The 14,193-nt window shown below is 38.9% G+C and overlaps 2 protein-coding genes and 2 long non-coding RNA genes across 5 annotated transcripts; 2 read left to right on the top strand and 2 right to left on the bottom strand.

Annotated features, from left to right (window-relative positions):
- Nucleotides 1-217: 217 nt before the first annotated feature.
- On the top strand, nt 218-1,342 carry LOC123469813 (Down syndrome cell adhesion molecule-like protein 1 homolog). The gene is made up of 3 exons (XM_045169154.1): nt 218-350; nt 814-1,065; nt 1,149-1,342. Exons 1-3 carry the CDS (start codon nt 275-277, stop codon nt 1,340-1,342), a joined length of 522 nt encoding a protein of 173 aa, XP_045025089.1. The 5' UTR covers nt 218-274.
- LOC123469814 lies at nt 452-1,425 on the bottom strand. The gene is made up of 4 exons (XR_006643180.1): nt 1,300-1,425; nt 1,126-1,235; nt 959-1,068; nt 452-900 (listed from the first exon to the last, which is right to left on the bottom strand). It is a non-coding gene; the product is annotated as an uncharacterized LOC123469814 (long non-coding RNA).
- Nucleotides 1,426-2,368: 943 nt separating this feature from the next.
- LOC123469811 (Down syndrome cell adhesion molecule-like protein Dscam2) lies at nt 2,369-5,857 on the top strand. The gene is made up of 7 exons (XM_045169149.1): nt 2,369-2,491; nt 2,584-2,736; nt 2,802-2,919; nt 2,987-3,340; nt 3,413-3,869; nt 3,926-4,133; nt 5,620-5,857. Exons 2-7 carry the CDS (start codon nt 2,598-2,600, stop codon nt 5,640-5,642), a joined length of 1,299 nt encoding a protein of 432 aa, XP_045025084.1. The 5' UTR covers nt 2,369-2,491; nt 2,584-2,597; the 3' UTR covers nt 5,643-5,857.
- Nucleotides 5,858-11,136: 5,279 nt separating this feature from the next.
- Nucleotides 11,137-13,606, bottom strand: LOC123471100. 2 transcript variants are annotated; one of them, XR_006645045.1, is made up of 9 exons: nt 13,562-13,606; nt 13,398-13,479; nt 13,197-13,322; nt 12,705-12,947; nt 12,336-12,640; nt 12,117-12,269; nt 11,793-12,062; nt 11,492-11,598; nt 11,137-11,427 (listed from the first exon to the last, which is right to left on the bottom strand). It is a non-coding gene; the product is annotated as an uncharacterized LOC123471100 (long non-coding RNA). The 2 variants fall into 2 exon arrangements; XR_006645046.1 differs by having other exon boundaries at nt 13,197-13,315.
- Between the last annotated feature and the right edge of the window lie 587 nt (nt 13,607-14,193).

Below are 14,193 nucleotides of genomic sequence, written 5' to 3'. Positions count from 1 at the left end.
GTACGATATTTATGTGGAAGCATCGCGACGGCAGACGCTTTTAGTTAGCAGCACGTTACTATATATGGGATGTTCCGGCTTGATCTCCGGCAGTCGGTGCTCGACCACCATTGACAGCACAATACATCCGGCATTCCTTCTCCGTCGTATCCTTGTGGGAGCCGTTTTCCCGAAGACTGCACAAAATCATCCAGTGTTCCTTTACGCATAATTTGGAAAATGTCTTGTTAATGACTGTCTCCTTTGCGGCCACCAGCAGCACCATACCAAATCAATGGCTTTATTAGTCTTTATTCCATATCGTTTAGGCACCGCTACTCTCGTCTTCACTTGCTGCATGCTGATAACTGGTAAGTCTTGATGCCAGCATTCTTTCATATTTCTTCCAAGTTGATAACAAAAGCAGCGCATTGGTTGTACAGTAAAGGCCGTATCTCGATCTTGTCGAATGCTCTGTGAATGCACTTTATTACCAGGCAGAGGTTTTTGTATCAACCCAATGCTTATATTTGGTTTGCAAATGATTGAGTCTGTTTAAAGGGCGATTATGCTTTTGCTGCGCTTCCGGACATGAGCAAACCGGACAGACGACATTATTCAAATTCTTTGCTGGATACTTGTACCCTTTTATGCAAATGATTTGGGAGAATAAAGGGAGAAATAGCGCGACAGACACCGACGTAGCCTGCGGATTTGTGCGTTCTTGTGTAATGCCCTTAGACGCCCGTATGTTTCTTTTTTTTTCCGTAGATGTTGTCATCTGATGTTGTCATGTCATTTGAGTTGTAATGAACGGAATACTTGATTTTAAAGAACGTTTAGGCAGCAGCGCGGCAGGCAGCGGCATCTGGGATCCAGTCGAATCATCTTCTACGTCTGCAGCGTCAACTGCAACGTCAACTGCAACGACAAACAATCTAATCACGTTATCACCTAATGGCAGTTTGACTTTGCACACCTTCCGGCCGGAGCAGTTCCGACCAGACGTTCACGCTGCCACCTACAGGTGTTTGGCAGCCAATTTCATTGGTCGTATCCTCTCCACTCCTGTGCGCGTCCGTGCAGGTACTAGTCTCGTGAAACTAACAATTATATTCGCCTTTTAAAACACAAAAATTGTCGTACTTTTCTTTTTGGCGCCAAAAAAGTGATTTTGCCGCCATTCGAGGTCAACGTCGAGAATCCTCGAGTTCGTCGTGGCAGTACGGCTGTTTTTCGTTGCTCTGTTCCTGACTCTGTTCGTGATTATGTTACAGTCACTTCTTGGATTCAAGACAATCGATACGACATTTTTCTTACTTCAAGTCAAGGTAGACTATGCCAAGTGGAAATCAATGACTGATTGCATTTTCATGTGTGTCACCTCGCTACAGTGCTTCCACTCCGAGTTTTTTCATCTGGCCTTCGACGATGCCAGATATGGCCAATTATGGCCAAATATAATTTTCAAAATAGCCAAAAATTTAGCCAAAATTATATACATAAAAAATCGAAATCACTCATTGCAGACTTTCTTTATTAAAAACAAGTTTTTCTTTGAAACTGTTAGACATTATTTCCAAGTTTACATTAGTAAAAATACAGGAACGAACAATCAAGCAAAACAATAAACTACGATCACAGGATTCAAAGCGTGAGATATTGCTTGCTAATCAGAATCAGAACTTACAATGGCAGCATTGGTTTTCACTGTTTTAGAAAGTTGTAACAGCGAATCAGAAATTGTAACACTACCAGCATTTTCCCCATTACTTTTTAACCAAATCTTTCCCTTCATTACAGCATCGACCGATTTGTCGTGAAGGCCGTTTTTCAATCCATGAAATCAGAAACTTAGAAACATTACTACTTGAAAGTCTTGAATTGCGAATTTGTAGTCTGCTCCACTTTACTTTACAATACAATGTAGCGAGTCGCGACATTGCCAAACCCAACGCTTGAAAAAGATGAAACTAAATAATACGAAAAGGGTATTTTTTGTTCTTTTAATAATCTTAAGTATTAGCAAAAATTTTAGCAAAATCTTGAAAATGGCCAGGCCATGGCCACATGGCCAGACATACTGAAAATAGCCAAAATGGCCAAAAATAGCCACTTGTGGACGCACTGCCTCGCTAACTGTCGATCGACAAATGAAGTAATACGGGTCACGTTGACCTAAGGAACCATTAAAAAAAAAACACCCTTCTGCTCAGGCTCAATTAAATTATCCTTAAAGTTTTGACCTTTTTGTTTGATTAAGTATACGTAAATATTTCTTAAAACTAAAAAGATTGAATTGTTCCTATGTAGAAAATATCGTTACTCCTGGCTTTTGTTTGAACTCAAATCTGCTGCCTTTGCATATTTGGCAATCGCTTTTTTTTCGAGTCAACGTTTACCAAACGGTTTATTCAGGAATGGCTACCGTCGGCATGGGACGTGAGTTGCAAGTTTTGCAACGGCTCAAATGGAACACAGTTTGTGAAAGTTGAAAAAGTTCCTCGAAAAAGTTTGGTTTTCAGTGTTCACTTTCCATGCCTCTAGCAATTTAAATGATTAAAGAACAAAATGAAAAACTCAAAAATTTTTTTCGTAAAACAGATGGACGTCACGTAATGCTGGCCAATGGCGACTTGCACGTTTTGTCTGCACGCCAAGGCGACGAGAATCATTTGTATCATTGTCGAGTTCTCGTCCAGCCCAACGGGCAAACAATGACCAGTTCCACTGCTAGACGAATCATCCTCAGTCAAGGTATCTGATTGTGTCAACATTATTGATTTTCCAGTTAAGAAACATGACCTTTACGTGTACCCTAGAAACCATGACAAAGATGGCACCAGTCATTGTAGAAAGTGTGAATCGAATTCGAGTTTGGCGTGGACAAGATGCCGTTTTACCTTGTGTTTTTCACGGATATCCTCCGCCTAAAATCAAGTAACTATTTATTGGCACAGTTCTTTTGTCTGAACAATTGTACGTAACCATAAATTGATCCATGCAGATGGTGCAAAAGTCAAACGATTCAGTGTGGCAATCTGTTGTTGCCACTGGTGGCATCAGCTGCCACGCAAGAGCATCGTGGTGGAGTGCTGGGACATGGGCGTCATCGCCTCGTTGGTGGCACTTTACTCATCGCTTCCGTCGTCGCCGAAGATCAGGGCCGTTACATTTTTTCCGTCAACAATTCCATGGGATTAGTCGAATCACGTACCGAACTCGTTTTTCGTGACAAATTACAAGTCAGAATCGTCGAACGTCGTCGTCGTCGCCGCCGCCGCATCGGCTGCCCAGCAATTCAAGTCGTCGATGCAGAGACGTCCGTCACCATCACGTGTCATTTCTCCGGTAGTCCCAGGTTAATCATTTTTACATTTCTTGTTAAATGGAACAACAACTTAACTTAAAATCTGGGGAAAACAATTTCTAGGCCGGTTGTCAGTTGGCTCAAAGATGGCCAGCGCTACTTGGTGGGCAATAGTGGGCGTGTCTCTTCTTCATCCGGCGACGACGGCTACACCGATATGGTCCAGTTATCCATTTCGTCCGTCCAACGTGAAGATGAGGGAATATACCAATGCCTGGCATCCAATGACGAAGGAGATTGGGCCCAAGCATCGGCCCAGCTGGCCATTGGAGCATTTCCTCCTCATTTGAAAGAAACGTTCAGTCGGCAAGTTGTACATCCGGGAAGTTCAGTCTCGTTGAAATGTTTGGCCTCTGGCACTCCGCTGCCTCATTTCACTTGGACGCTGGACGGGTTTCCGTTATCGCCCGTTTCCGAACGATATTTCCTCGGCCAGCAGCAACAAACGGGTCACGACGATCTTGTAGTGGCTCATCTCAACATAACCCACGTCCGAGTCGAAGACGGAGGCAATTACAAAGTGAGTTTTCGTGCAATAGGTACCGTACGTTTTTCTTGAAATTCTTCAATTAAAAGGCGTTTGTGGCGTTTGTGCGAACAGTGTGTAGCGGAGAATCGAGTGGGTCGCGTAGAGCATTCAGCCAATTTGCATATTTACTTCAATTCAATGGCAGTTTGACGATCGATCCGTTGGATAAGAGCAGCGACGCCGGTCTTTATAGTTGCGAGGTGCGTGGCCAGAACGGACTCTCGGCTCGCCAGTCACTTCAACTCAACATCCTCGGTAAGTTTCAGTCCTTTTCTTTCCCTCTTTTTATCTGGAAACTTTGGCTTTTCCTTTAATAGGGATGAATAATCAAAGGCTAAATTAAAATCAACCAGAATTCGAGTAGTCCTTTTTTTTCTATCGCATTTTCTTAGAAGAAATGATGGCCCTCGAGTTGATTAGAAAGAGTAAAAATTATAGATCCTCGGCAAGAAAAAACTAAACTTAAAAGATAACCTTTTGTTTGATTTTTTCCTGTTCACAGCTTTGCGAAAATATTGACTCGGCGCCTTTTTCTTTTCCCCCTCCGCCCTGTAAACTTGCTCGGTCGCTGTGTATACTCTTTGATGATGAGAAAGTCAACAGCGCTTTTCTATCCGGTCTGGAAGCAGAAAAAAAATTTTAAAAAAAGGAAGCAATGAAAGCAAATGAGACAGACCGACTATATCGATCCAGCAGCCAGAAGCCAATTTAAGTCTTTCCCATTTATTTTTGTGAAAAACAAGAAAAAGGAGATGAGTTAAGTGGGTAGGAAGGATAAATTTAGAAATTTCTCGACGTTTTTTTTTGTTGTTGCTTCCGGTCGCCGGAATTCCGTTTAAAAAAAAAAAAAACACGAAAATAAAACGATATTGGATACAGACGCGCCTCATATAATGGCAATGAGCGATTCGGCCGTGTTGAATTCCGGCGAACGATTGGCTCTTCAATGCGCCGTACTTAAAGGTGGATTGCCGTTGTCCGTCAGCTGGTCGAAAGATGGCCAAGTGATCGCACCGACAACTGCAACAACGACGACTAGCGTCCGTTTGGTGAACGAATTCACAGCCACGTTGACGATTGAATCGTTGACTGGACAACATGGTGGATGGTACGTCTGCCGCAAATATATAATTTCAGTTACAATAGTGCAATAGAAAAAAAAGTTATGGAAATATTTATCAGGCTTTAGAGCAGCATTAGCCTTTGCTATATCTCCACATCATGTAAATGGAAAATCTCTGGAACTTCTTGTTGAGTATGTCAGATCGTAAATAGTATTGTTAGCTGAACTTACCGTCTTTCTTAGACAACATGATATTTCAATAGTCCTTATTTTTACACCAGGAAATGAAGCCATTGTGCATATTGCATCAACCAAGGGCGAAATGTTACCACATATAGGCCAATGTTACAACGGACACATGAAGTCTGTATGTTGGTACAGTTTATCAACAGGCATAAGAGCATGTTCGGGCAATAATTGTGGGATAGTTTAGGTAAGCTTTTTTGCCATTACAACAAATCTTTTCATGCACCCTTGGAAATAGGTAATGTTTGTCTTTCATCCTTGTTATAATGGTTTATTATTTTTTGGTAGGATGCATCGTGCAAACCGTGCTTCTTTTTTTTTAACTCGTCCATTTCTTTATTGCCACGAATTTGTTGTTGTTTTTTTTTTTCGGGGATTAGGCGATAATCAGGACTTTGTCTACTTATAACATATTTTTTCTTCTTTTTATAGGTAGATTCTTTGCTGCGTCATAGCTCGGGAGTCGTAACGGGCAATATCCTTGTGCATTAAGTTGGTGAACTCTTGTGTTCCATTGGGTAATGCTATCAAATCTTAATGTGCTATTTGTGAAAGATTTTATTATTCTGTATGTTTTAAAGGGAAATATTTCAAATTGATTAATTTGCATGTTACGGAGTTGTTTTTTTCTGATCTGTGGAGCCTGACATTTTCCACAATTTCTATCGGCGGACAAAATGTCTTTTAGGTAACAGCCCGACATTTCAATCTCCGATTTAATGACGATCACGAAACCCCCATTTGGTTGTCTATGTAGGATTGGTAGCAGCTTACGAAGCAGTAGGTTCCAACATCATCTAACGTCTGCTTTAGTAATGGCAGGGATGTGAATGATAATTTGTGAAATCAAACAACTTCAGCAGGTGCCTAGCTCAACAACTCCTATGGTAAATATTTGTCCTTGTTATGATACTTAATTTTAAAGTTTCTAACTGGCTATTTTTTTTTCTTTATTGTTTGTTTCTTTTTGTTTTTTGTTTTTTTATTTCTCCATTTTCTTTTTCTTTTCTCCAGAAATCTAGATTGGTGGTGGTAGTTATAGGGCGCCTGTTCAGGCAACAGTTTCGTTTTTTAATCCGCCAAGGATTTATGCGTTATTGCGTCTACTGTGTAGCCTGAGTAGCATACGCAAGGGGGCGTTTATCTACATTCCTGATCACCAAGCAGTTACAAATATGTTCTACACTGATAAGCATCCGAGGCAAAGGGCGAGCTGAACTAGGTATTTTGATAATCCAAATTAAAATGTGTTATGGCAGTATGATTGTTCCAGTACTCATTATTTCTTAATTGGAAAAGTCTATTGCCCCTCAACTCCAGAGGGCACTAGTTTACAGCAACTCGGGCTCACCCTTTGGGTAATTTGAGATACTTTTCTGGACGGTTCAGAATCTTATTATTGGCCAAAATTTGATACGAGATTAATTGATACTTAGTCCTGTCAGACCTCAAATTCTAAGGTTTATAATTCTTGTTCTATGACCGATTTTATTATTATTTTTTTTTATACAGAGAGTGGATTCTCATTTCTTCTTCATACCAGCGAGCAGATTTGAGGTTTAAAATTGTTTTAGGTTGTTAAGCAAGTCTGACTTTCTACGATGTACATGGCCGCCAAACTTTGTCGTTATGTCTCACTGTTAATCGGTAAGAAAAACGTCGAATTATTGACGATACGTTTGTCAAAATGGCAAATACAACGCCTAACGATTTAAATCTAACTTGGGATAATCTACTTCTCGGACAAGGTATCAACCTTCTCTTTTTTTTTTTGCTTGTATTATATTGCCTAATATTCAATGTCATTACATATGAAAATATTACAGGTACTTTGAGACCGGATCTAATTGAGTCCGCTTTCCATATGGCTTCTTCGCGCACGGTTGCCATGAAGACTCGTCATAACGATTCCGAAATGGTTCGTCAATTTCGCATTCACGGCCGTGTAGTAGAACCTATTAAAGGTATTTGCATTAAGGTTTTTCCTGCGTTATGACAATCCAGTAAGATCTTTGATCTTTTCGCATTTTTTCCCAACAGACTTCCTTAAAGATGAAGTAAGAGCCTTAGGTCGTGAGCTGGGTTCCTGCACAATTACTGGAACGTTACCCGTTTCCTGGTCCCGGTTTGTCAATTTGAATCATTTACGCCGAAGAGCCGTTCTTGGAAGCTAATTTCGATGAGACGCAAGTGCTGATTCGTTCGATGGTCTATTATGCCAACATAGCAGCCAAGGAACATGCCTTGCTCAATCGGATTGAAATCGTGACGTCGGAAGAAGAACGTCTTCTTCTGGAAGAACTGTCTAGTCGCAACCTATGTTGCCACGCTACTGCCTATTCGCACTGTCGGTGTTCAGGTACAGGAGGTTGCAGAAAAATGTGTCGGGTATGGCAAACAAAGCATAGGGAAAACCGCCACATTTTTCTGCAATATATTGTACAACAGATTCGCAATTTAGACGTTGTCGTAATAATGCCGCGATCGTAATCAACTCTTATTCAAGGTATTAGATGATAGGTGCCACCGTATCTACGCCAAGGTTTTTTTTTCTCTTGTCTAGATCTTTTAATGGCCAGTGGTATGTCCTTGATGCTCGTCTTATCAAAACACTTGTTTACATTTTTTTTTTTTTTATTGTGTCACTTATGACAAAGGGTCCTTGTGATCATGGCCAATGGCTTGAGCCGGATACCAACGACTATGGCACCTGTCGCCCTTCGCCTTGCCCAGTAAGCAAATGCAACGGTCGCCAGATCTACTGGAAGTCAACACTAAATTCTGAAGGTGGCTGTTATAAATCGTTCACACGTGGGCCTTGCAGGCGAAGTAGCTATTTCCTCGTTGAAGAATATGGCCCTCGAAGAGGTCGATGTGTTTCTCAATTTGGATCATCCTATGAATCCTATGTCCTTCCGTCACGCTATCCCAGGATGAGAAACCCTTACGACATGATGTACAACAACGCGATGAGCCCGTGATCGAAATTTGGCATGTATCCGCCGTTTGGCATGCAGGAAGAATAGCAGAGACGACTATCCTGACATTCCCAGTTTCGATTACTGAACTAGAAACAGTTTTACAGAACCATTCACATGGTTTTGTCTCTATTATTTCATTTAAAAAATGTGATTGCAAATTTTCTATTGTGACGTATGGCGGATAAAAAACAACCTTAATTAGTTTTAATGCATGAATTCGTTAGCCAATAATATGTGTATGAAGAAAATGTTTTCACTTTGAAACAGAGTCATGGAACCCATCGGTTTCCATGACTCTGCTTTGAAAGTTTGAACAGGGATTTCTGTTTTACCTTTCTGCGATGCGGCAACACAGCATTGCATGTCGATCTGCGAACGTTTGACAACTCGCTGGTATTGCAACAGGTTAATAGTTTTGTGTCAAGTAAATTTCAAGTGCGAGTAACTGCTGGAAGATTGCAAGCGAAATCTGCATGTGTCGTGTCATTGTTCTAAGTGTTGGAGACTTTTTTCGTTTTGATTAGGCACTCATGTTTGGGAACAATACCTGAAGTTGGATATCGCCTAGTGATATTTACATATTAAGTCCTATTTTAAGACACTTGGGGCGATACGTTTCGCAACAAAGATCTATACAGTACTCAAAAGATGACCCACAAGCACTACGCCACCACGATTGAGACAAGGTAAAACACAAAACTATAAAGCGCCATTTATCAATAATGAATGAATTTCCTCATTCTAACAATAATTTAAGAAAATGTAAATGTATACTTAGCTGTGGTAATTATTTCGTTTACATCGACTACACTTCAATAATTTACAAGTGGGAAAGTGTTGCCTATAAGCAACAAGAAGGTATTGTGCATGTTTATGAGCGAATCATGGCTTAATGGGTGAGTGTCGGATTGTACCGCTGGATGTTTGTGGATCAAATACCATCAAAGGTAAAAAGTACAAAATATGTTTACTGATTCACTTTATTGACGTTATCACCTTCAGTTTAGAAGCGTTTTAGTAATTTACTTTGGGATACTTTAAACTATTATTACAAGTGTGAACAAGTAACCTTTATAAACTTACTCTTAAATAAAAAACAATTTTACTTAACAGTTTTCTTCACCATGACATACTTGGAATTTATATGCCAATACGTGTAATCCATCAAGGACACTGAATTTCACAACACCTGAATGGGATTCGAACCCAATGTATAGAGAATTCCAGTCCACCGCTCTACCATTGAGCTATGAGACATATTACTGAGAAATCTAAGTCTTCAACACATTAAGGTAACTGTGCAAAGTTGTACATAGGGGATCAAATATCAATGGGGGGATATAGGGGGGGTTGCCAGGAAGGTATCGCATCCGCCTAGCAGCTCCAAGGTCCGTGGTTCGATTCCACGGAGGTTCCCGATGTCCTGGGCTTCCAATCTTCCACGTCTGCCAGTCGGGTCGAGAAACTTCCCCATTACGAAGTAATGGGACGGATATTTTGGCAATGTTTAATATAATATCCAATAAAAAATCTTAATAAATTGTTCATTATAATTTATCCGTGTGAATGCGTATTTTGTTACTTGAATACTTTACAACGTACTTTAGCCATTGGCATCCTCTGTCGAGATATCTAACACATACTGCTTGATCAATATTTTGTGTATATAAGATTGTAACATATAGTCAATCAACTGAATCTTTTAATCATCGAAGTATTTCTTTCGGCTCTTGTAGGATTTGAACCCTTAAACTTTGGCGTTCCATGCCGATGCTCTACCACTGAGCCATAATTCACGTTAGTAAGTTTTCTATATTTTCGTGTTAATTGAGTTCAACAAATGTGGACTTAGAATAATATTTGCAGCGAGATTCAAGATAACTTCTTATTAACATGTAAATCCATCTTATAGAAACGCAATGACATTCACATTAAATTTATTAACCTTCTGCCGGGAGTTGAACCCGATACCTTTAGATCCATTATCCAACGTTCTACCAAACAGCTATGATCCTTGAATGCAAGTTATTCAGGTTAGCATATAGTTTTACTAGCCTATAAAAATTGCATTTTTTTTTTTTGCCTTCTAATATTAGTGCAAATTTAAATGTAACTCATGGCTCAACGGTTGAGCATCGGCAATGAACGCTGAAAGTTTGGGGATCGATACCCGAACGAGTTAAATTCATCACTGTGAAAACATTCTAATACATCTGTTAAATCTATATAAATAAAGATTGAATACAAAATCATTCTGCAATTAAATAAATCAGCAAACTACCATCTCCAGGATTGGAATTTAATCGGCGATAATTCAAGGACACTCCGGAATTCTCAGTACAAAAACTGCACATCAGTGGCCATCTCAGCAATGTTCGAGAGTCCAATCCTTAAAAGAAAAAAGTGCTAAGGTAATACATACAAGTAATGTATAGTGTGAACACAAAGAAAGTATGAAAGACAAGTTTTTCAAAATTAATTTATAACAAAATTTGTATTGACAAATCTCTACAATAATGGAATATTTTGCAACTTTTAAAAGGCAAAATAACCATTTCAAAAGTTGCTGTCAACCAAGGCAGGGGGAGACACTGCCTCAATTGACTCACCGGGGAGATTACCCAGTGCTTGGCTAAGAGAAGCCGGAAGAAGAGCTGAAGATTTGGAACATTTTTACAGGAGCGATTAACCTTTAATTCGGATTTGTGGGTAGCGACATGGCCCTCCATAAGCATTTCATCGAACCATGAGGACCCCCACGTCCCCTTTCCGGCCAGAGCCCTCCAAACCTCGATATATGTTGTTTTTATATATACCGTACAGTAGGGGCATGACCCCCTACGGGCTTATTATGAGTCAAGGGGAAACGGGGCCACAGAAAAGAAGGGAGCCCAAATATGCACTTCAATTTTTTAAATATGAAATACCGTTATAAACGGTACTGTGAATAAAGTATGGAAATTCCATGTAGTGCATCCAATCATTAAACTTTATTCGGTATCTTGCCCCAACCAAGGCACCTTTTCAGATCCAAGTTTATCATTAATCTATATTAAGAAAATAAAACATCGTTAGGCATAAAAATTCTTGCTCGTGTAACTTACGCGATTCATCAATTCATTATTTAGCATATTCTTCTGGCAGAGCCTTCGGAAAGGACATACAGACTGCAAATGAAAACGTACTTGACGGATAAATTAATCCCATTAGAGCTTTGCATCTTTGATAGATATGTTCCTAGAATGATCCAAATCCTTTCCTATTGAATAGAAAAGTGTTACATAGATAATACATAGTTATAAAACAGCCTCTTTTTTACTTACGAGTCAATTTTAAGAAGATGAATTTGGTTTTGAAATGTTAATGAATAGGAATCCAAACAGTCAACGTAACATGGGTAACACCTGCAACACCAACATTGAAACTCATTCTAAAACAAAAAACAGATAGCCAAATATCAAACTGAGAATGAATAAGGATAACATTGGCTGTGTTGTGCATGTGAAAGTTGTATCTTTAAAGTTAAATGTTAAGACAAGCTCTTTCATTAGTGATCTTTCATCACATGCATCATGCAATGTTTTTTTTTGTTTTTACTGTTACAGAAATAATATATATATTTACCATACTGAGAAAGCAACAACTTCCAAAATTGCTGCCTAATTCTGAGCCAATTTGAAGCAGTTAACAGATAAACCTTGACATTGGGAATTTAAAAAAAAAATTGAAAACTGTCTGTTTTCTTCTAAAAATGTTTACGCCGTTTGCTATCATTTCCACATGTTAGTCATGGTCATTGTCATTGCTGCAGCTGACATAGAAATCAAAACCTACACACTATCTATGCGGTTTCCTTGTATCGTCGATGTTGATGACAGCTCGGCTATATGCAGCCTGAAGCAATATGCAAATTGAAAGGCTGGTTTGGTTACAGAAATTGTATGGTACCTGTATGAAGTCCCTAGGCAATTGTTCTTTGAGGTACTGCCTCACAGATACATTGACGATTTTGCAGATGGAGCACAGCTTTACAATTTGTATTGTTTCACTAATGACTTCGATGAAAGCAGGCTTTATTTTCAGTTTACATGTATACATAGGCTGGAAATTGGGAAAAAAAATCAATCAAAAATTAATTTATAGTTTGCAAGTGTAACTTTTTTTTACCTCTACTAGATAGAATTTGCAGCCACCTCGAGTTTTAGCAAGCGGATTCGGTTAATGTCTAATTTAATCGACATTAAACATAATCAGGCAGTTATACTTCATCGAAATATCCCGTCACATAAAAAGACAATTGAAAAATATTGATAACGAAAAATTGTTTAATTTATTTCTCCGAAAATTGTTTTCGATCCTTCCTTTAACTTGTCGCGCATATTACGGGTCGTCAACAATTAGAAGCTGGGTGGAGATAACAGGTGTACTAAAGGCCTTTAGGGCGTTAATGATTTCCTTAATCCAGAAAGTTCCTGAAAATAGATACATAAGCCTCAACATCTTTTGAAGAAAATTCCTTTTATACCTAGGAACTACCTGTGTGATGTTCATCGGTGCCACACCAGCAAAGTGAAAAGTCTTTAGCGTCATTTGAGTGCCCGGTTCGTCAAATGCCCTGCTCACAAAGGGCTCCGACAGCCGTGTCTATTTGTTTGACAATAAACCGTGGCTAAGCTTCCATCTTGTAACCCCGTACCTTTCGGATACGTTTGACTTGGTCCTCTCTCCCTTTGTTGACAAAGGGCTCCAACCAAACGAACCATAACTGTTGCTTGTTTCCTTTATGATTGTTTAAAAAATGATCGTTTGTTTAAATTTGTTTTGATCAGTACGGCCTACAGCCTACAAAATTCAACACTTTGTTAACAAACAGGTGAATACAGCTGTATAGTTGTATGACAACTTCCACAGTTGTCATGCAACTAGGAAATCAATATCTGATTGATCACAATACCTGGGATGACAAGAAAAACTCAATAACATCAGAATTTTAAGAGATACCAATAGGAAAACACAATAAGCTATTACCTTTTAATACTTTTGACTAATCATTCTTCTTCATTGCAACTGGGAAGGCAAGTCAGCTGACCAATGGTGAAAAGAGAAATGCATTCACTGCCCTTGGTGTAACCATTGTCCAAAGGTATCTGTTTTCTTTCGGCAATATATGTTTTGCTCATGTAATATAGATGAGTGATTAAAATTAAAACACAAAATACAAGGATTTACCTGCCCAAGTTATTTTGTATGACATTCTGGTGATAATATACTCAAAAATTCAGCACCAATGAAGTCTGAAAGCACTTCACATCTAAAAAAAAAAAAAATCAAATCACACTACATGCTTTGTGCATCAAAAGGCAATTTCAGAGGAAGGAAGTATTTGAACTTACATGAAGATTTTGATTAGGTTGATACCACAGTAAATTAACTAAATAATATATAACGGTACATCTGCATTCTTGACAACATTCACCAACACATTTTTTTCTGTCTAGTAAATGTTAATAAAAACTATAGGAAAAGTCTATTGCCCCTCAAAATTTTGAGGGGCAATAGGTGCGACCAAAACTATAATGTTTGAATCTGCTGGGCAACAACCATACTCAACCATTCAACTTATCCGTTTGTCAAGCAAATATTAAAAATCGACTCCTACATAAAATGGATTGATGTTAATTAAGACTTAACATGGAGATGTATGTTGTGTCAATGCTTGGAAGTAAACTCATCCTGAATTTGTCAGTCTACAGACTAAAAAAATGGTTGACACTTTGATAAAAGTAAATCAAAATGGCAGAAGAATGCGAAATGAGGTTTCCCATGAAAAAGGTATCAAGTACTTTTAAGCAAGATCCCAATTCCATATTTGCCAGCAAATGGTAAGCAATTGTCTTCTTTCTGAAAACAATACTCTTTTATCAAGATTTCAAGTTGTAACTTTAAATCTAATGCTTTTATTTTACTTACTAACACCATAACACTTTCGATGCTGTAGGATTGTAGTTGTCTTTGTAACTTTTGT

The sequence above is a fragment of the Daphnia magna genome, linkage group LG1 (genome assembly GCF_020631705.1).
Source record: "Daphnia magna isolate NIES linkage group LG1, ASM2063170v1.1, whole genome shotgun sequence".
NCBI lineage: Eukaryota > Metazoa > Arthropoda > Branchiopoda > Diplostraca > Daphniidae > Daphnia > Daphnia magna.
Note: the sequence above shows the minus strand (reverse complement) of the source record. Positions and strands in the feature narration are given on the sequence as shown.

Coding starts and splice junctions, on each gene's coding strand:
- LOC123469813 (XM_045169154.1), top strand. CDS start 275: ATGGCTTTATTAGTCTTTATTCCATATCGTTTAGGCACCGCTACTCTC. Junction 351..813: donor TTGCTGCATGCTGATAACTG/GTAAGTCTTGAT, acceptor TTGATTTTAAAG/AACGTTTAGGCAGCAGCGCG. Junction 1,066..1,148: donor TCCTGTGCGCGTCCGTGCAG/GTACTAGTCTCG, acceptor GCGCCAAAAAAG/TGATTTTGCCGCCATTCGAG.
- LOC123469811 (XM_045169149.1), top strand. CDS start 2,598: ATGCTGGCCAATGGCGACTTGCACGTTTTGTCTGCACGCCAAGGCGAC. Junction 2,920..2,986: donor TATCCTCCGCCTAAAATCAA/GTAACTATTTAT, acceptor TGATCCATGCAG/ATGGTGCAAAAGTCAAACGA. Junction 3,341..3,412: donor CATTTCTCCGGTAGTCCCAG/GTTAATCATTTT, acceptor AACAATTTCTAG/GCCGGTTGTCAGTTGGCTCA.